This window comes from Bos taurus, chromosome 13, assembly GCF_002263795.3.
Source record: "Bos taurus isolate L1 Dominette 01449 registration number 42190680 breed Hereford chromosome 13, ARS-UCD2.0, whole genome shotgun sequence".
In the NCBI taxonomy this organism is placed as follows: domain Eukaryota; kingdom Metazoa; phylum Chordata; class Mammalia; order Artiodactyla; family Bovidae; genus Bos; species Bos taurus.
The window spans coordinates 63,449,125-63,469,617 of record NC_037340.1 but is presented as its reverse complement, the minus strand read 5'-3'; the positions used below and the strand labels follow the sequence as shown (position 1 = coordinate 63,469,617).

Sequence of the window (20,493 nt, the reverse complement as noted above, 5' to 3'; positions counted from 1 at the left end):
CCTCAGAGATGATGAAATATTATATTTAAAGTGCTTAACCCAGGCCTGCCTGCCTTGCACTGTGCACGATCTTCCTTCTGTACTCCCCTCAGGCTGAATTACCCTGGTCAGAGGGGAGGAGGCTCAATGGCTGATAGTACTTGTGAGCGTATCCCCTTTCCTGAAGAGAGATGCTCTGCCTTTGCCCTGCCAAGTGTGCAAATCCTGAGGACTATAGGTATTACTTACCTATTTTTATGGTGACAGTTGCCTTTGACCTTGTGAAAAACTGCTCTGCTTTGAGACAGGGTAGCTACCTGTCTCCAGGAGCATCACACTCTCCCAAAGGTTTGCAACAACAGAGGCATAGTCCTTCAAGCTTTGTCCCATTAATGGTGGTGCTCTCCAGAGAAGAAAGGACCAAACACTTGCTGGGTCTCCTGTGATTGCTGTGGGTCCTATCCCTGCAAACCTTCCCTGGTAACAGATACTTAAGAACCTTCTAATTACTGCCCCTTGCTTTAAGTGTGGCTTCTGTTTTAAACAGTATTTGAAACCACTGGAGAACCAGCTGTTACAAAGGATAAGTATTAATGGACATTCTTATTGAATGTCACCATTTTAATGGGCACTTTTAAAAATTATATTCATTGTACAGATTTTCATGAACTTTAAAGTGAGCCAGGAACCAAATTAAAGCCAAAATATTACATGAGATATTAGCCGAACCTAATATGCTGGGAAACAACTTCACTAACTGTTTTGGCCTCAAGAGTTACGACTGCTTCACTTTTCAGTCCCAGCTCATTATGACAGATGTCTCAGATCTGGGCTTTTTTTTTCTTCTTCTGCACTATACAGCTTGTGGAATTAGTTTCCCGACCAGAGACTAAACCTAGGTTTTAGCAGTGAAAGTGCCAAGTCCTAACCACTGGATTGCCAGGGAATTCCCTTTGTGTTCTTCCTAAATAATCATTTATGTAATACATAGATAGTACTGCCTAAGTACTATCCCTAATTTGTGTGAGGTCCTGTTCTAGGAACTTCTGAACTGTAGTGTTGAAGACTCGAGAGTCCCTTGGACTGCAAGGAGATCCAATCAGTCCATCCTAAAGGAGAACAGTCCTGGGTGTTTATTGGAAGGATTGATGTTGATGCTGAAGCTCCAATACTTTAGCCACCTTATGTGAAGAACTGACTTACTGGAAAAGACCCTGATGCTGGGAAAGATTGAAGGCAGGAGGAGAAGGGGGCGACAGAGGATGAGATGGTTGGATGGCATCACTGAAACAACGGACATGAATTTAAGCAAACTCAGGAGATAGTGAAGGGTAGGGAAGCCTGGCATGCTGCAGTCCATGGGGTCATAAAAAGTCAGACATGACTGAGTGACTGGACTGAACTGAAAGAGCAGACTGATGGAAAGTGAAAGACTAGTTAGGTTATTGTAAAAGTCTTTAAGAGATAAAAGGGGCTTTAACCTACTAAGGGAGTGGGACAAAAAACAAGTTAGAGCTAAGGCATACCTTGGAAAAAAATAACATGATGCTGACATGAGCAATAGGGTAAACACACACCATTCTCCAAGATGCAGGATTCATGAAAATAAAAGACGCCGTGTGTGTGTCTCAGTCATGTCCAAGTTTGCAACCCCATGGACTATAATAGCCCGCCAGGCTCCTCTGTCCATCGAATTTTCCAAGCAATGATACTGGAGTGGGTTGGTTGCCATTCTCCTACTCCAGGGATCTTCCCAACCCAAGAATGGAAACCTGAGTCTCTTGTGTCTCCTGCATTGGCAGGTGGGTTCTTTACCACTGCACCACCTGGGAAGCCCAAGATGGGGAGGGCAGGGCTCAGCTGAGGTCCTCGTGGACATCCAAGTGCAGCCATCAGCTGGGTCTCTGTATGTCCCCTGGCACTCCTGGGGAAGACTGAGTTAAGAGGTAGAGATGGTGGAGGCATGAATGTAAAGTCTGAAGCCATGGGTTTGGTGAGCCAGGAACTCATACAGAAAAATGATGAACATGCCAACATAAGAGGAAGAGTCAATAAAGGAAATTTGAGTATGTAGAGGAGGAGAGCTGGAAGAGGCTTGTCACATGAATGGGGAGAGGAATTTCAAAGTTCACACTACATCCACCTAAAAAGTGGCTGTGGCGGTTAACTAAGGGTAAAATGTGCCTTTTAGATTAATAACAGACCCTCAGAGTGGTTTACTGTTATATAATAATTATTTATGAAGACTATGGCTACAGGTAGAGAGATTTTGATTTACCCAAAGCCAATCAATGGTCCAAATGGGATTCAAATTCAGAACAGCTGGCTCAGAATCTTTTGCTGTTCTATTTGTATTTTTGTGGTTTCATCAGATGGCCCACTGCATATACAGTGTCCTTATGGGGCTTCCCTGGTAGCTCAGACAGTAAAGAATCTGCCTGCAATGTGGAAGACCTGGGTTGGGAGGATCCCCTGGAAGAGGGCATGGCAACCCACTTTTCTTGCCCGGAGATCCCCACGGACAGAGGAGCCTGGGGGGCTACAGCCTGTGGGGTCGCAAAGAGTCGGACACAGCGACCAGGCACAGCACACGGGACAAGATATGACCTGGCCTGGGTGAGCTAACACCTGACACTCACAGACCCATGTTTCAATTCCTTGCCCATAAAAAACATGACCAAATTATCATATTACTACTTCCTAATAGTCTTTAAAAACTGCTCCAAATCCTCATAAAGCACTCTAGCAGCTGCTACTGAATGTTTTGAATTGACAAGTGAAATGAAGCCTGAGGTAGGTTAAAAACAAATTATGGTCATAAAGAGGAATTTGGGTTTAGCCATACAATCTGTGTTAGCCAATAGAATGTTACAAGCATAACACAAGCCAAGAGCTTGATGAGCACCTACATATCAGTGCTTACCCGTCTTGCTGGCTAGATACTAGGAGTATGTGGCCCCCACTGTGCAACCACTTGACAAGTGTGTGGTTATCTGGGACCAATCAGTTTCCAGTAATCTGCCAGCTCACTTCAGCTACATGAGAGCCCAGATGAGATAGGCAGAACAATCACCCAGCTGGTTCACAGCCCAAATTGCCAAGCTACAGAATCAAACACAAATTAATGTTCACTAATCACCAACTCGATGGATATGAGTTTGAGTAAACTTCTGGAGTTGGTGATGGACAGGGAGGCCTGGCCTTCTGCGATTCATGGGGTCGCAGAGAGTCAGACACAACTGAGTAACTTGAACTGAACTGAACTGAAAGGTGCTAAATTTCAGAGTGGTTTATTACACAAATGAAATAAGGCCCACTTACTGTCTAGGCTAACCCCTCACACAGATGAACAAACGGAGACCCGGCAAAGAAAAAGAAATGCTAGGGTCACAAATCTTACTGGCAGCAGTACAGTGGGTAGAGTCTTAGTTCCCAATCCAGGAAACCCACTAGCAGTAGGAATCTACTAGGATCACAACTGATACTTTAAGATCTTGAAAATATCTAGAGAATGTCAGTCCTTTGGGCAGAATCAGGTATCACGTTTCTTCATGATCTTTTGTTTTTCAAAGGTTGGAAAGAAAAATGAAACCTACGGAGCTCTCCTGGTCCCAGACAGGGAAGGACAGGCCTGTGTGCGCAGGGTTTTGTGGATGCGAACCTCCAGACTCCAGGGCCCGAGTCTGGGCGTTCTTAGTTGCTGAAGTAGTTCTGGGGCTTGTCTGGGCTGCCAGGTTAGGGAATCCCATTCCTACTCATGTCCAGGGTATTTCCTGGTCCCAGGGTGATTAAACAGGGCCTCTGGGTAGGGCAGATGCTTCCAACCCTGGCAAGGGTTTTCTCTGCTTTTCTGGTGGCCTCTACACCTGGCATATTAAGCAAGCATGTGGCCCCTGCTGTTCTACCTGTCCCCCCAGCTCTGAAAAGTGAGTGCCTCAGTCTAGCATACTGAGTAGGCCTGTGCAATCTAGAAGTGTTATATACAGTACAATGGACACACGGCACTAAGCTTTGGGGACACAGGAACATGGAGTCAGTCTTCGTGTCATGTTCACCAGGCACCAAAACCCCTTTAGACTCTGCCCAAGTCCCAGTCCAGGGCAGCACTTCCCTGCCTTGAACAGAGGGAGATGTGCAGCGGGCTCAGCAAGAGCTGGGCTTGACCTTCTGGGTGCAAGGACACACTGCAGGTTCAGGGACCGGAGTACTCTGCTACACCAAGGGCCCTTCAAGGGTAGAGGCGCTCCCTGCGACCCTTTCCTCTGGACACCCTCTTCATCTCTCCAGACTGATCAGTTCCTCAGGGTTACTTCTCAGCCCAGGTCTGGATCTCTGACTCACAGCCTCAGCTACTAGCCTCTCTCCTCTTGCTGCCCAAGATCCCTGTGAAAAAACAAGTGTCCTAAACCAGGACACAGAAGAGGAGAAAGTGGTGAACTGTAGAACCATTTTAGAGCTGGGAAAGACCAGACTTACTGAGACTGAGGCCTGAACCTACCACTGCCTGACCAAGAGGATCAAAAATCGTTTGGTACTTCAACCATGAAGGTGCTCTTGTGGGCACTGACACATTTGACCCTCTCCAACAACACTACTGGTCATTTTAATCCCTATTTTAGCCAGGGACACTACCACCCAGGAAGATCAGTATTTGGCACCCTGGACAACGCTCTCTGGCAGGGAGAAGTGAAGGGGAGAACAGAAGGGCACGCAGCAGACCTGATTTCTGGTTGGACAGGAGGCCCAGGGTTCCTTCACAAAAAAACACAACCATCCCATCTCAGAGCAAGTTGGGATCCAATCTCTTTATTGTCAAGGTCCCCTCCCTGTGGGCCCCACCCCCCTCCAAACCTATAGAAAAACCCCAAGCCTGGGAATGTCCTGGGGAGGGGAGGCAGACTGTAGGGAGACTGTGCTCTGCCCTCTGGCCTGGGCAGTACCAACAGGGAGGGTACGTGAGGAAGGGATGCTGATAACTCCACCTGCAGAGAATGCGCCACTGGCTGATACACGTGAGGGAGATGGTGCCTGCTGCCAGCTCTCCTCTGGGACCCGCTGGGGGTGCTATCCAGGGGTGGGTGCCCAGCTTGAGGCCTGGTACAGTGTACGCCTTTCTCCTGCTGGTGGCCATCGCTCCTGTCAGACTGAGAGAGACAAGAGAGAACGAAGGCTGAGAGGAAGAGCCCCTTTGTGCTTTAGATAACAAGGTCTGGGAACACGAGAGTGCAATGGCACTTGCTGTTTGCAGACACAGGTATGCCTGTGCCCTCGCTCTGGCTTCCTAACCTTCTGGCCATGAAACCTTGGATGACTCTCCTCCTTCTCTAGGCCTCCATGTCCTCACATGAGTCCCCAGCACCTCTCCTTCAAACTGGTTGAACAAGGTACAACTTAGCCTCCCAGGTAAAACAAACCACAAAGACTGCCTAAACTTCAAGGTGTGGTGGAGCACATACGGACTCACAGCGTGAGTGTGTCCTGCATAAGGATACCTCTGTTTTTTGAGACCTTCCTCCACCCAAGTCTGTCATACCCTGGAAAGGGTCCCCAAAGGAATGGGGCAGAGCTGGTGTGGCCTGGCTTCCCTCTAGCATGGAGCAAAGCAGGGTGGTAAATACCAACCAGAGAGTGAGCTCTGAGGCCACACAGCAATAGGTTAGAATCTAGGCTCCACCAGTGATCACCTTGGGATCTGGTGGGCTATGTGCTATATCTCCCTGCCCTCTTCAGTGTGTCAGCTTCTACCTCTATTACACTGGCACAGTCACAACCCTGTGGGGCTGGGACACACAGGACATTTCCTCCCGACAGGATCCAACCCCAGCCTCTAAGTCCGGCATAATCATCACCCTCTGAGGACGAGCAGCTCCCTGTCCCTAATGGGCGAAGTTGGGACTGCAGCTGCAGGAGACTGGCCCATTTCCCACACACCAAGCATGGCAGGCTTTCTGCCTCTGCTGAAGGTGCTCCCTTAGATGCTTTGCCCTCAGTCCTCAACAGGCTCGGCTACACATCACCTCTTCCACTGCACCCCTCTTTCACCCCCTGCCTCTCTAGTCTCTGTCATTCTGCTCACACTGGGTGGTAACGGTCTGTTTACCTCCACTAGACTCAGAGCTCCTTACAAGTGGGGACAGGCAATGCGGCTGGGCATGTGCTGAGGGAACTCCTGTTGGGCAGACCTGGCTAGCCCAACCACGATTCCTGCTCCACAACCCACCAAGCCCCACCACAAATGGGCATGGCGGGATGGCGGGAGACCAGAGAGCCTTCACTGATGGACACAGTACTACCCTGCCAGGTCTACTTCATGGCAGGCCCTCTACTTCACCCTTCCCCACCAGGACCCCCATACCTGCTTACTGCAAGGCCCCATCCTCCACGTCTGTGTCCTGGCTGTGCTCCTGAAAGGAGGAGACAACAAGGACCACACATCACTCACGGCAAGTCTGTCCTGCCCTGGGGCCCAGAGCATATGTGGAGGCCACATTCGGAAAGGGGGAGGGGCAGTCAAAGGGAATAACTAGGGGACCAGTTTGAATAAATAAGGCTGCCTTGGGATTCCAACAGGACAGTCTGAAGGCCCCTTAGGAGAGAAAGGACCAGTCAAGGAAGTTCTAGGTGTGGCAGGGGACACATTCTCCATAGAAAGATCTTCTCAGACTGGAGCAGACTGAAAGCCTAGTAGACTGCTGAGCTCCCCATCTTAGGAACATCGAAGCCTTCATTAGGAGCTTTATGGAGACTATGCTTCAAAAGAGTAAAATGGGATCTCTGGCTAGGTTCAAATAAGAAGAGACAGGCTGGGCACGAAGACCTTTCTCTCCACTGTTATGGCCACAAACCCATCTATCCTCATACCAGGACCCAGCCACATGAAGACCCACTGATGTCCAGGCTCCAATCTTGGCTCCACCCTCATTATCCACAAAGCCCTGGGACAAGCTACTTGTCAGCTTCTTCATGGGGTAAATGTAACAAGAGTAATACTTTGAACAGTTCAGGGCTACTGTTAAGGTCAAATGGAGTTAAAAACTGTGAGCTACAGGGCCTGGTGCTCACTGAGTATGAGGTAGATGAGTAGCAGGCACACCTTGCCTTCAGAATCTGGTCGACCTTTCCACTTAAGATGAGCTCCTTGCCTCAATCTGAAGAATTCCAATACCAAACAGGAAGCTTGCTCGCCCTGTCTTGAGACAGCCTGTGTCAAGCTCAGGCAACAATGGCTTTTAGAAAATCCTCAGGTGGAGCAGACCCCTGCACTGCTTGTGGCTTCCCCAGGCAATCCCCCTTCTCCTGTTCCCTGGAATTCTCCAGACCATGAGCCCTTGACTCTTCCCTTCTCCAACTCACGTGGAAGATGGAGTCTAGAATGGGCCTCGGGATAGAGAGAGGTCCGCCACAGTCCTCTGTGGGGTTTCTCACTGACAGCTGAAAGAGCTAAGTACTCTCTGTTCATTTCCCCCTCTTTCTCACAGGATTAGAACCCCTGGCAAGGAAGGAGGGAGCTCACAGGGCAGCCAAGCAGTCAAGAGATGCCCCCCCCACTCCCTGCAGCCCTCCTGCAACCAGAGGTACACAAACCAGCCCCAGCCGCCCCCCGAGGCAGGCCCTCACCAGCTCTTCCTCGCTGTGCGTTAGCAGCCCCTCCTCATCGCCATCGTCTCGAGCCTGTGCTTCTCCCTGGGGCGTGCCTGCCTCAGAAGCTGTGTCTTCCGGGGGGGCCGGCGGCCGGCTGCTGCCACCAGTACCACTGCTGCCACTGCCACCACCGCTGCCGCTGCCACTGCTACTCTCGCCCTTTTTTTTGCCATCTTCAGGGGAAGGGATGAGGAAGGGAGAATAAAACTCAACCGGGGACACCTGCCCAGGGTAGCACCTTGGTAGAACCAAGGCCTCAGCAAGGTGGGTCCAGGTGGGATCAGAGGCCACAGCCCCTTCTCTGCCCCGTGCACCATCCTCCCCATCCTGCCCTGTGCCCCTGCTCACTGATCTGGACAAGGACCCTTGGAGGCTGACCTGGATTGGCCTTTTGCTCCTCGGCAATCTGCTCCAAGCGCCCCAGCAGGGCATCAATGTTGGACTTGATCTGGGTCAGCTCTGTCTTGATGGTCTGCAGCTCACTGCTCTTTACTGAGAGTGGAGGGAAGTACAGGGATGTCAACTGAGGGCAGGGAGCTTGATGCTAACACTAGACCTTAGCCCCATTCTGTCAAGCAGGAAGATAGGCCAATGGCAGAAATGGTCCTAATCCATGGTCTTTTTCTGGCCAGGGAGAGGCCAGAGCTGCCTGTGGCACCCCCTGAGACTTTCTGAAGGCCATTCCTACAGTGACCGGCCTGGATTTCCTCCCCACCCCCATGAAAGGGACAGGGATGGATAAAATGGAGGTGTGTGGTGTGTACCTCTGTGTGCACCTGAGCAAGAGTGTTTCTCTGCTTATATTATAGGATGGTATCTGTCTTTCAAGGTGTATAAATGTGAGTGCTTTACAATCAGATTTCCTGAGTGCCTGACCACATGTGCACATGTCCTGACTAAAAGATGACACCATTTCCTCACTGAACTCCAAGTCACAGCACTGGACACAGCCCCACCTCCACAAATGTCAGTCTTTTCCTCTTAGAAATGCATGAAAATACTCACTTGGTTGTATTAGAGCAGCAGAACTGTGCGAGATTTGTTCCTTTATCTATTTTCCAATGTAAAAAAATGCGATTCTATTATTTTTCTAATGACAAAATGAAAATTATCTAGGAAGAAGATAGAGTCACTCACACTTGATCTTGGCCGTGCCGGTGGTGATGGCTGTGGAGCGGGCAAAGAGCTTGACAGGTATGGTGGTTTTGACACGTCGGACCAAGGGGACGGTGACCCGGGGTCGCTTCACAGGGACTGCTCTGGGCACCGGCACTGGTGACAGGCGGCCCCGATAGTCGAAGAGCCTGTGAGAGCAAATGGGCCAGAGGCTGCAGCATGGCCTGTGGCCAGCAGGGGGCACTGTGGCCTTAGACCAACACATGTAGGGCTGGTGAAGGGCTGGGCAGCCTGCACTGCATACCTTTGCCTGCTCCCAGTTAAGTCCTGAGGGTGAAGAGAAAGGCCTTTCTGGACCTCAACAGCTACTGGAATCCTTACGACATCCACCTTTCCTACCATCCAGGCTGAGTAAGGGTAGGGGAGGTGACAGGGGTTTACAGCCATTCAACAGAGGAACAAACTGAGAACTGCCCCCAGACAGACTTCCTAGATCACCCTAAGGCCTGCTCTACTACTTGACTTGCCTTCTGCCCAGTCAACTGCACCCTAAGCTCTGGTCACAGTTTGCAAATCTCCTAAAGCAGTACAAATGCCCAGCTGGACAGAGGTGTAGGAGTGGGAGTCAATTCCTCAGCCTGCCTGAGCCTCAGTTCTCCCACATGCCTAGTGAGGATGACCACCCCAAATTCTGTCCTCCCACATCCCCACAAGACTGCCGTGAGGATAGAACATGAGAGAACTTAGTTTAAAACACACATGTTAGAAAGTGTGATAGGTGAAAGACTATCGAGTTGACCCTCAACTTGATGGGTCTATGACCTCAGAGGCATGAGGCTGGACTCCAAGCCCCTTTCCTCATTCTGGGCTTCAAATCACCATATCCTTCTCACTCCACTTAGGAGATGGAGGGGCTGGAGGCCCAAGGAAGTATCAAGGTTGAGCAGCTCAGTCAGACCCTCTGTCCCAGACAGTATGCCGCCCCCCGACGCCATCACCCAGCCCTTTCCAGGAGGAGACCTTTCCAGCCTCAGAAGCTCCGTAGGCTGAGTAGGGGTTTGTCCCACCACTGCTGCTCCTACCACCTCCCTGCAGGATCACTGTCCTGATGACAGCCAGGAAACCTGCCGACAGGACGCAATGCAATGACCCATGCCTGGGTAACTCCTTTGTTTAGGGAGCTCCTGCCCTGGGGTGACGATGGCTGGAGATGGAGAGTCTCTGGGAATGGATCCAGTCCCGGACCCTGCATTTCTGCCCCTAAGGGGAGGGGGCGGCTCTGGCCTTGGTCAGAATCTCTGAACCACAGAATCCCAGAGCTGGAAGAGCCCTGAGGGATCACTTGATGCAAGCCCATTTCAGACTGGGAGGGGATGTGCCCAAAGTCATGTAATTCATTCAGTGGCAGAGCTGAGATTAGCACCCAGGTCTTCTGACTCCCAGGCAAGAGCACTTTCTACCACACTGCACTGTCTCCTGAATCCTCTCACAGGTGAGAAAACTGAGGATCAGAGAGGTTCTGTTCTTCCTGGACAGCCTGGGGAAGGCTGAGAGGGTGGGAGGGAGACAGAGAAGTGGAAGGAGAAGTTTGGGCCAGCCCCCACCATGATTTCCACAAGAATGTGGCTGGTGCCATGGAGGTTGGGGTCTGGGTGGGTTTGGGGGTAGGTCTAGCCTACCAGGCACTAATTCAGAATTCCCAAGGAGGGCTGGCCTCCTGGGTATAAATACAAGGCTAAGTGGCTCAGGCTGAGTTCTGAGGTACCTTCAGCTGGCTGGGCACTCAGGGAGTTAATAAGGAAACTGCACAGCAGTGTGAGGGCTCAAATTCCCTGCACCTGGTTCTGTACTCCCACTTGCTACATTTATATGTCCCTTGGCTGTCCAGTCCCATCAAGTCTCACCCCAGGATCAGGAGGAGGAGGGGCAGTCAGAGGGCTAGGAGACAGCATGGGCCGGGGAGAGCTCTGGCCTGGGCACCTACACAACTGGACCCTAGTCCCAGCTCTGCCACCAATTTGTGGAGCAGCCCTGCGAAGATGACTATCCACAACTCTGGGCCTCAGTTCCCACTTGGAGGACTGAGTGGGCTGCACCAGCAATCTCTCAGAACCCTTCCAGCTTGGCTGCTTCATGCCTGGGCACGCCCCTCCCCCGCTCACCTGTCGTAGAAGTCGTCCCGGTAGTAATCATAGTCAAAGCTGTAGCCACTGGGGAGACAAAGGGGAGAGGGCCGGGGCTTAGAGATGGCCACTCAGCCCACTCTCCACAGGCCCTCATCTCCAAACACCTCCCCAAATTCTAGGCTTGGCATCCCATTACCACCAAATCTCCCTCTGTGGAAAGAGGGACCATCCCACCTAGACAGAGACAGACAAACAAGACAGAGCGCCCCACCTGTATATGGCAGATGCTGCTCTCTTTAGCCCCTTGGGTCTGTTGGGCTTCGGTTCTCCAGCCATGTTGATGTCTGTATGGAGGGAAGAGGCAGAGTCAGATGCTGATATATTGTCAGTGCCCATACACCGATCACCCCCATGGACATGTACAGCAATGTAAGTGGTTTACACAAGATGCACATGGACTGTACTCCCTAACATGGACAACAGAGGTCTTCACAAATAGACTCATACATATGTTCATATGTATGAACTCATAACATGTTCATATACATTCAGACACATGCAGGCTTACAATCATACATGTACACACACAATGTACATCAAATTATATGCATTCCCAAGCTCTCTCACATAAGCACAGACATCAAACACACACCCTCACACATATGTTCACGTATCCAGGAAATAAGATCACACACTCAACTTCACTCACACTTGGCTCCAGCATCCCATATGTAACTGCCCATATGCAAATAAGCCGGTGCACATTCACACCAACCTTTCACTGAACATCTTTATGCCTAGAGTTCAACAAATCTCAGGAACTCAATAAACACTTGGTAAATGAATATATGTACATCTGAACCACACCAAAGAAGAACCACACCAAAGAGGTCACAGGGTAACTGCAAGTAATGTTTGCTCTAAAACAGTATCATATTATGTGCAGTCTGATCCAGACATGGACCATGGCTGTCTTTATTGGAATCAGCCATTTTTAAAAAGTGAGTTAAACCTCACTGAGCACTAAGGGTGGCATGCAATATTGAATCATTACAAGACTCCACACTGAAGTACATTCTGATACTTGAAAAAAGCTGGCTGGGCACTACATATATACCCAGAAAGTAAGGAGTGTGTCCACATATGTTCTCCACGTGACTAGTTGCATCCACATACCACATATTCAGCAATACACATATACATATCCCTTCTCAAACATACACAAATACACAGAAGTAAGTGAACATATACAAACACTATACATGCTTCCAATGTGGCCACATCACACGCTTGTAACACCAAGACCAAGCTTCACCTTATGCTCCCCTCCTCCTGGCTCTCAGAACAGGTTCTAACCCAAGCCAAAAGCAGCCCAGTGTAAGAAGCTGTGCTAGTCCACTCTCCCCTTTCTCTGGGGAATCTGCATTTTTTAAGTGGAACCCTTTCACTGTGAAAACAGGGACAGAAGTGTTCGCCTGAAACTTCTCAAATTCTCCATACAGGCACTGCCATAACTTAAATATAATTAATTTATTAACTATTTAAGTTAAAACATCTCAGACAGGGGTAGTGGGTTATGGGGGACAAGAAAAAAAACGGGATAAGAGGGGAGCTAAAGAACGCGGGTCAGCACCTGCCCAGGAGAAATCCCGGGGCAGGGCCATGAAGAGATGCTTACCCAGGGTCTGGCCGGCCAGCACTCGCCCATTCTCTCCCACTACAGCTGCCCGGGCATGGCGCTCATTGGCATATTGGACAAAGGCATAGCCCTTGTGCACAGAACAGCCGGCCACACGGCCATACTTGGAGAAGATGGTCTCCACGTCTGACTTCTTCACCACAGCTGTGTTGAGGTTTCCAATGAAAACCCGAGAGTTGATGGATTTGGGGTCATTCTTATTGGTTACGTTGCTCGTCTGGATCTTCAAGGACATGTTGGCCACCTGAAGAAAGCAAGCCACTGTGAGTCTAGGATCTGAACTGGGTTCATGGGCTGCTCATGACCCACAACCTGGCTACAATGGATGACTTTGTTCCTTCCTACGCACATGCCCCATCACATCCAACCTCCCCATCTGTGCCTGTTTCACTGGCTGGTGACCTCATACAGGTGCTTTACCTATGTTCTATTATATGGTGCTGATGTGATGAGCAGAACCAGGACATTTTACATGGGAGGAAATGCAGTCAGAGGTCACAATGCCAGTGAATAACAGGACAGGAGTTTGAACCCTGACTGCTTGACTCAATTCTTCTTTTGAAATTAAGGTCACACACTGGTTTATAACATTACAAAAATGTCATATTGACTTCAATTCTTTCAAACCCACTCCTTCTTTAAGGCTAATTTTGAATGTTGCCCCTTGCAGGATCTAAATTTGAAGATCTCCCACAGTTTTTCTTCTGTTCCTTCAATGTAGAACCACACCAAAGAGGTCACAGGGTAATTGCAAGTAATGTTTGCTCTAAACAGTATCATATTATGTGCAGTCTGATCCAGACATGGACCATGGCTGTCTTTATTGGAATCAGCCATTTTTAAAAAGTGAGTTAAACCTTACTGAGCACTAAGGGTGGCATGCAATATTGAATAATTACAAGACTCCGTATGTGATATCATTATCATTCATATTTTACAAAAACAGACTCCAGCAAGTTCATTAACCTGCCACGAATAGGCATTCAAACCTAGGTCACTGGTCCATAAAGCCCATCTGTATCAAATTTATCACTCTCCTTCCCAGTGTTAAATCCAAGTTAAATACAGTTGAACCAATTATGGGTTTCAACTGAATGGGTCCATTTTTATGTAAATGTTTTTTAATAGTAAATATTACAGTACTGCCTATGGCCCATGGTTCCCGTGGTTGGTTGAATCCACAGGTGTGGAAGAACTGGATATGGAGGAGGCAGACTGTAAATTATACACAAATTAAACCCTGTACTGTTTAAGGGTTGACTGTACTACAGTAAGTCAGCACATTTATCTGAGAATTGTTTTTAACAAATTAATTTTTAGAGTTATCCATTTTACACTTACTACTCAGATTCTGTTCTCTTTGCTTACAGATGATACTTTCTCTGCCCTTTGCTCTCTACACTCAGGCAATGTTTTTTATCCCAAAGGGTTGTACAAATCTCTCCTACTCCCCTTTCTGGACAGGTTAGAATCTAGGCACAGGCTCCAAAGGGAAAAGGAGGTTCAGTTCCAGTAGGAAAGGCCTTGGCATTTATATTCCTGGCCCAGTGTTCTGCTCACTGGCATGGGTTGGTGCAACTCCCTTTTGGAACACTCCTATCTTGAATTTGACCCTAAAACTATTGGATAAAAGTGCTTAGCCCCAGTAGCTGTTACCCAAGCTGGTGGGGGTTCTTCTGTCCTTTCTCTTCTCTGTGCCAAGGATCAGACCAATGAAACTGTGAGCACTGGTCAGGTATTTAGCAAATTTTCCGGCGGGCTATGAAGGGGATTCCTTGGCACATTTTTCCCACTGCTTTTTCCTCCTGCCCTTCAGCTCTCTCCCGGGACTCAAGCCCAGCCAAAGCTAATGAAACTCAGGCTCTGGTGTCTCATTGCAAAAATTCATTGAGAGACAAAGCGCTAAGAGGTGGATTTGTTAGGATCCAGACAAAAGCCACTCTTCAGGGTGTGAACCATTGCCGAGGGCAAGGGCTGGGGCCATGGTATTAGGCCTGGCTAGCAATGGCAACCCACTTCAGTACTCTTGCCTGGAAAATCCCATGGACGGAGGAGCCTGGTAGGCTGCAGTCCATGGGGTCGCTAAGAGTCAGACACAACTGAGCGACTTCACTTTCACTTTTCACTTTCATGCATTGGAGAAGGAAATGGCAACCCACTCCAGTGTTCTTCCCTGGAGAATCCCAGGGACAGGCGAGCCTGGTGGGCTGCCGTCTCTGGGGTCGCACAGAGTCGGACACGACTGAAGTGACTTAGTAGCAGTAGCTAAAGAACCACCAACCAGTATGCATAAATCAGCTTAAACTAACCATAAACACCTGCCTATTTACTTAATATTTGGGGGGAAGAGGGAACTTCTTTTTAGTGAATTAGAGAGGAGCTGAGTATAAGCTGGGAGATCTGTATCTTTTGTCCCACTAGGGTAAAAAGGCCCTTTCTCCTCAATCCTCCCAGCTTAAAAGTTGGCACTTTCTGACCAGCAGATGGCACTGTTTGCAAGGAAACTGCAAGCTGGGCTTCAGAGATTCTGGAGAAGAACCTGCTCCTACAGTAGTTCTTAACAGTAGCAAGGATATGCTGGGATCAAGTGTGCATCATCACAGGGAAAGATGAGGGGCTGAGAGGGCACTGCTACTGATGAAGAGCCTGGTGCCAGCTTTGAAACTAGCCTGGAAGGACAGACTCTTTTGTTACTCAGTTTGCCTTTGCATCCAGTCATCAATATTTATCAACCTAACCAGTGAGGGACACATAAAGAGATTACCCACGAAAACACTTAACATACTGTTTGAATGAAGAAGGAAATGCTCAATGTATGTGGGTTCCACCTCACAGTTCTCTGACAATCCCTCTCCTACCTGGATGACAAGCCAGGTTCAAGGTTCAAAGGTTAACTCCTTGCGCATCCATGAGAATATAAGAAATTTGTGGGGCTCCTCCATGAGCATCAGGTAACTCTCCCCGTTGGTTCAGCTCAAAGTCATGAAGTTTTGGTCCAGGGAGATGCCACCTGCTTTTGGCTGGAGGGAGCCAACCAGGTCAGGTGTGTGAACCAAGATAGAAAGAAGAGAAGCGGGGATGACAGTTCAGAGGTTTACTGGTGACTGCTGCTGCTGCCAGTTACCTGGCAGTGACATGACCATCACTGGGTCCCCTCGGACTTCTCCCTGTTCAGCAGTGTTAATGACCTCTACCGCTACTGAACAGCAAACACTGTTGTGCACCTGTGCTTGGTGCTATAGCAGGATCAGCATTCATCCCTTGGCTGGTGAGCCAAGACCTCTGGGTTTGGCTCTACCCGGTCTTTGCTCTCATCACCTAGGGTTTGGGACAATGTATACAGAAGGACTTTACAAACTCTGAAGCTCTTCATATGAAAAATTTACTCTGACTAGTTGGAACATCTCTGTTCTACTAACACAGCCATTTGGGGGCCCATCCTAGATGAGAGTCAAGGTCAGACTGGAACACATTCTGTACAATGCCAAGGAGAAGAGGTCAGAAGCAGTATCAAATGGGGGTCAGTTTTCTGATCCACACAGAAGAGACTTAGGAAATGTACATATGTGGCTGCTCTGCAAAGTCAAGGAGAAATGTCTGCCTGAAGCACGTTCCAGGCTGTATTCCCAATCTGCTTTCAAGGTCTGCACACTCTTCAGAGGGCAGGCTGTGCTGCTGTTGTGCATAATCTCAAGAGGCAGGTACTTTTGGGGCTTCAGAGGAATGGAGCTGGGGGTGCAAAATGAAAAGGAAGTGTGCTGAGACTAGCTCTCCTGGAACTGCTAGGTTCAGGTACAAAATCCCAAATTCAGATATGGTCTTCCAGGGTGTTATGAACATAGCAATTTGTTAACCTCATTTATAAGTTATAACCTTTAAATGTTTAGACACATGGTAAGTGGATCTCCATCTGTACTCCTGTTCTACCTTTCAAATGAGAGAGGCAAGCCTGACAAAGTTGCACAGTAAATGCTCAATGAATGTTAGGAGGAAGCAGTGAGGATGATATCCCAGAAGGTGGTGAGAAGGGCTTGCAGTGGCCCTTAAACAGAGGCAAAGACGAGGGGGAGACTACATGAGGCTGAGGTTCTCAGGCACCTTTTTCTAGCCTAGGACACAAACACCCTGGTCCACACACCAATATCCCCAACTCAATCCTCTCCACACAATTCTATCTTGGCTCTTCCAGGCTTCCCACTAGGTTAAGAGTGGGAGCCCTAGAAAATACCGACATCCTATTCAGCAGAAGCTGCTTGACTTGATAAGCTATTTCACCCCCTGGGCCAAGCTCTGCTTCACAGATTAGCTGTGTAATTGAAAGCAAGGTGTCTGCAGCCCCAGAGGCTCCATGCTTAGCGATGAGCTAAGGAGAGGTGGGGAGAGGGATTGTTCTTGGAGGTGGGCGGGGGTGGGGGTGTCAGGTTGGCGGGGGTGGGGATGGATTCAAGAACCCACCTTGTTCCCAGAGACTTCTGCAATGTCAGATTAGCAGGGACTTTAGTGAGCATGGAGCATATGCCCTTATTCTGAGGAAGAGAGGGGAATGGACTTGACCAGGATGCCATAGCCAGTGAGCAGCAGGGCCAAGAACCCCATGGGTCCCTCTGACTCTAAGTCTTGGGTTCTCATATTTCATTGTTCCTTCTGGGCTGCTGAGAGACAAGCCCCCAGGATAGTGAGGAGCTTGGAAGAGACAATATAGAAATGCTATGTTTGAGAAAACTGCAGACTGGCTCCCAAATAAACACCTTCACCTTTACCTGCTGAAACAACTGCTGCATAAAAGCTGGGCCCTTAAGCTAATTAAAACCCACCAGGAACACAGGCTTTGAAATGCAATTTACAGCTCAAAGGGACGGGCTCACTCCTCTAGGCTAATAAGAACAGAGGAAATTTGGCAAAAAAATCGTTTTTCCCAGATGAAACATTTCAGATGGAAGCTGTATTGTGGAAGAGTCAAGCCTAAAGGTGGTAAAGTGCCAGAGCTTTCCAAAGGCAGAAAAGCCCTAAAAAGTACCTGCACCCCTGAACTCTGGATAACTGAGCCACCCAGAGGGGCATCACATTAAGAATAGCCTCTAATTACTGACTGCAAGCTGTCAAGAGACTTTACATATCTCACCTTACTTAACTCTTACAACAGCCCTATGAGAAGGTCATTTAGATAAGGAAAGGAAGCTCAGAGAGACAAAGTAACTGGTTAACAGAACAAAACCAGACCGGCACCCAGATCTGACTTCAAAAAACCTGTGCACAGAGATGTCTTGGGTACTGATTCCCATGGTGAGAATGTCACCCTGAGCCAGTCACACTCTCTCCTTGGTCCTTACCCCTTTCCCTTTTCTACTACAATGCCTCCCATCTGCATAGGATTTTAGTGAAGAAAGCTAGTTTCTATTCTTGGTCCTGACACTGTTAGTCCTACTTTATAGATGGAAAAGCTGAGGATCACCAAAGATACATGACTTACTTAAGGTCCCCCTGTTGGTGAAGGGAGTAGCTCCAGACTTGAATCCAGGCTTCCTGTGACACTCTACCTGCCACTGTCTCTACTGGCCTAAGCACTCTCTGGCTCTGCCTTATTGGGCCTCTCAATGCTGCCTATCAGGCCCTAGCCTTCAGCCAGACCTCTAAGGCACACAACCATAGGAACAGTCCCTTCCCCAACTCTATAAATCCTCCTCAGCACTGGATCTCCGCTGCTCGTGGTCCTTACCTCCGCCACCGCTCACCCCCCACCCCCACCCACCCAGTGCTACTTACAGCCTCTGTCTGGACCAGTTCTGCTGGACAGCTCCAGCCTTATTCCCAAGCCTGGAGATGAGTGGTCACACCAGCCTGTGGCCAAACCTCTGCCCTTAGAGAAACCTGGAGACATCTGGGTGACTCTGAAGGAAAGCAGCTATCAGTGATGGGGAGACTGTTTCTGGAGAAAGCCAAGCAATTGTACTGATCAGTACCCAGGACCTCCTTGGTCCAGTGCCTCCTTGGTTACCAGGCAGCTAGGGATGACAGAACATCTATTAATCTCATTAAACTCACCAGGCCTCAGCTCATTATCACTGCCCAAACGATCATTACTGGCCAGACAGGACTAATTTTCCAAGGAGTGCTCTTTAGTTCCTGACCATTCCCACTCCCACGAGAAACCCTAGCTCCCATCAAGCTGAACACTGAGGGCTCCTGGGATGGGAGGAGTGTAAGGGGTCTACAGGTTACATGTCCACGAGGCTTGGCTCTGCTGCTCAGTCATGTAACCTGCAACAAGTCATGAGATTTCTCGGAGCCTTGTCATCCTTATTCTAAAAACAGAAATAATCTTTTTCCTGATTACCTTTCAACTTCAATATGATGTGAAAGTTCTCTATTGCCTCTGTAACATACTGTAGACAAATAGAGGATTACACTTATTTCTATCATTACCAAACTCCTAACCCCTTCACTAGGTGCTGGGAAACAGTGCCCACGGGCCTTGTCCTCTACTTGCTTTTTAAGAAAACTTCTCTCTAGGTACCTGTTCCTTGACCATTTCCTAAAACAAAACACTGCACATGAAATAGTAGAAACAGCACAGGCTCTGCAATCAGAGAGGACTGAGTTCCAATTGTAGCCTTACCACTTACAAGATATAAACTTAGTGATGTCCTTTATCCTCCCTGGGCCTCAGATTCCTCAACTGCAAAATGGGAATTGTACCAATCTCCCAGGATTAGACCAATATGTGGCAAGTGCCCAGTATAACGGCTGTGACCAGGAGATATTTACATAAGAAATTCAAATGCCCAATGTCCTGTGCAGAGATGCATTAGCCTGGCAGTCTGGATCCTCCACATTCCAGCTCTAAAGCCTGATACCCACGTTGTCTCCCAATGCTCCAACTCTTAACATGCCCGAGAATAAGATAGTCAGAGGTAAAGGCCATGCTCGCTCCCCTGTCCTAGTATCTTGGACCAAATCTGAAACTTTGTAAGAGTGCCCCCTTCCCTATGACTGTATGGGCCTGGGAGAGGAAAGAACACTGGTGGAAGGAGTTCCAGGCCTTGCTGAACCAGTGACTCACCTCTGAGTCCCACCATGAGGTCTCTAGTCTTACACTCTGTATGAGCATCTCTTAGGCAGTGAAGGGAGACCCCAAAGCAGAAACAGAAGGTAGAGCTGGGGCTTCAGCCATCTCTCCCCACAGTGTGGTCTGAGTATAAACACTCCCCCCATCTTGTACTCCCACCCCTGCCTATGGCCTTAGGATGAGGTTTGGCGTTTGTGACAAGCAGCTCTTACTTAGAGCTATGGAGAGAAAGGCAACAAACAGTAGGGAGGCACAAACTTGGCCCCCCAATCCCGAGTTAAGAGTTGGGAAGCTACAAATGATTGTCAACTTCTTTATTTTTGCCAAAGAGGTCATTCTCTCTATCCCACAATAGGAAGACTGGCCCTGCCTTTGTGGCTGATGTGCCATATGACTGTGAGTTTGGGAGCATGTGACCACAAAGGGCCCTTCCATGGTTTATCATTACCAATATTTGCTGAGCACCTACCACATGCCAGGTATTGTACTCCGTCTTCTGCTGAGGTAGGTGGTGGCTTATATTGTGTCCATTTCACAAATGAGTAAGGGCTGGAGCTCAGCCCTATACAAGCTAGGAAATGGCAGAGCTGAGACCAGTCTGTATGAGACGAGAGCTAATGCTCTCAACCTTGGCCCAGAATGGCTTTCTGTAAGCGTGTACTGTACCTGCCAAGACATCAGTTTCTAACACCTTCTGATCCTTTGGGAAGAAACTCATGAAGCCTTGTTGAGGGCATACTCTCAAGTCCAAGAGCCAATAAGCACTCACTGCGAGCCTGGGGGATGGATTCCTCTCCCTCCTCACACCTTAAGGGGCCGACTCCTCACAGTGATAATGTGGCAAGATTAGTCACTGCTTGCTGTTG

At 48.9% G+C, this 20,493-nt stretch overlaps 1 protein-coding gene across 9 annotated transcripts in view; it reads right to left on the bottom strand.

Annotated features, from left to right (window-relative positions):
* Window positions 1-4,759: 4,759 nt before the first annotated feature.
* The window catches only part of RALY (RALY heterogeneous nuclear ribonucleoprotein), a 90,180-nt gene continuing 74,446 nt past the window's right edge, over window positions 4,760-20,493 (bottom strand). For 5 of the 9 annotated variants that reach the window (XM_059892435.1, XM_005214527.5, XM_005214530.5 and 2 more), the window contains 8 exons: window positions 12,541-12,805; window positions 11,134-11,206; window positions 10,899-10,946; window positions 8,758-8,924; window positions 7,999-8,112; window positions 7,597-7,793; window positions 6,335-6,383; window positions 4,760-5,123 (listed from right to left, as the gene is read on the bottom strand). In XM_059892435.1, coding sequence (XP_059748418.1) covers window positions 6,339-6,383; window positions 7,597-7,793; window positions 7,999-8,112; window positions 8,758-8,924; window positions 10,899-10,946; window positions 11,134-11,206; window positions 12,541-12,796 — 900 coding nt within the window. In that variant the 5' untranslated portion in view covers window positions 12,797-12,805 and the 3' untranslated portion in view covers window positions 4,760-5,123; window positions 6,335-6,338. Of the gene's footprint in view, window positions 5,124-6,334; window positions 6,384-7,596; window positions 7,794-7,998; window positions 8,672-8,757; window positions 8,925-10,898; window positions 10,947-11,133; window positions 11,207-12,540; window positions 12,806-20,396 lie in introns of those variants that run through there. The other 4 variants (XM_005214529.5, XM_005214531.5, NM_001014847.1 and 1 more) reach the window with 4 other exon arrangements.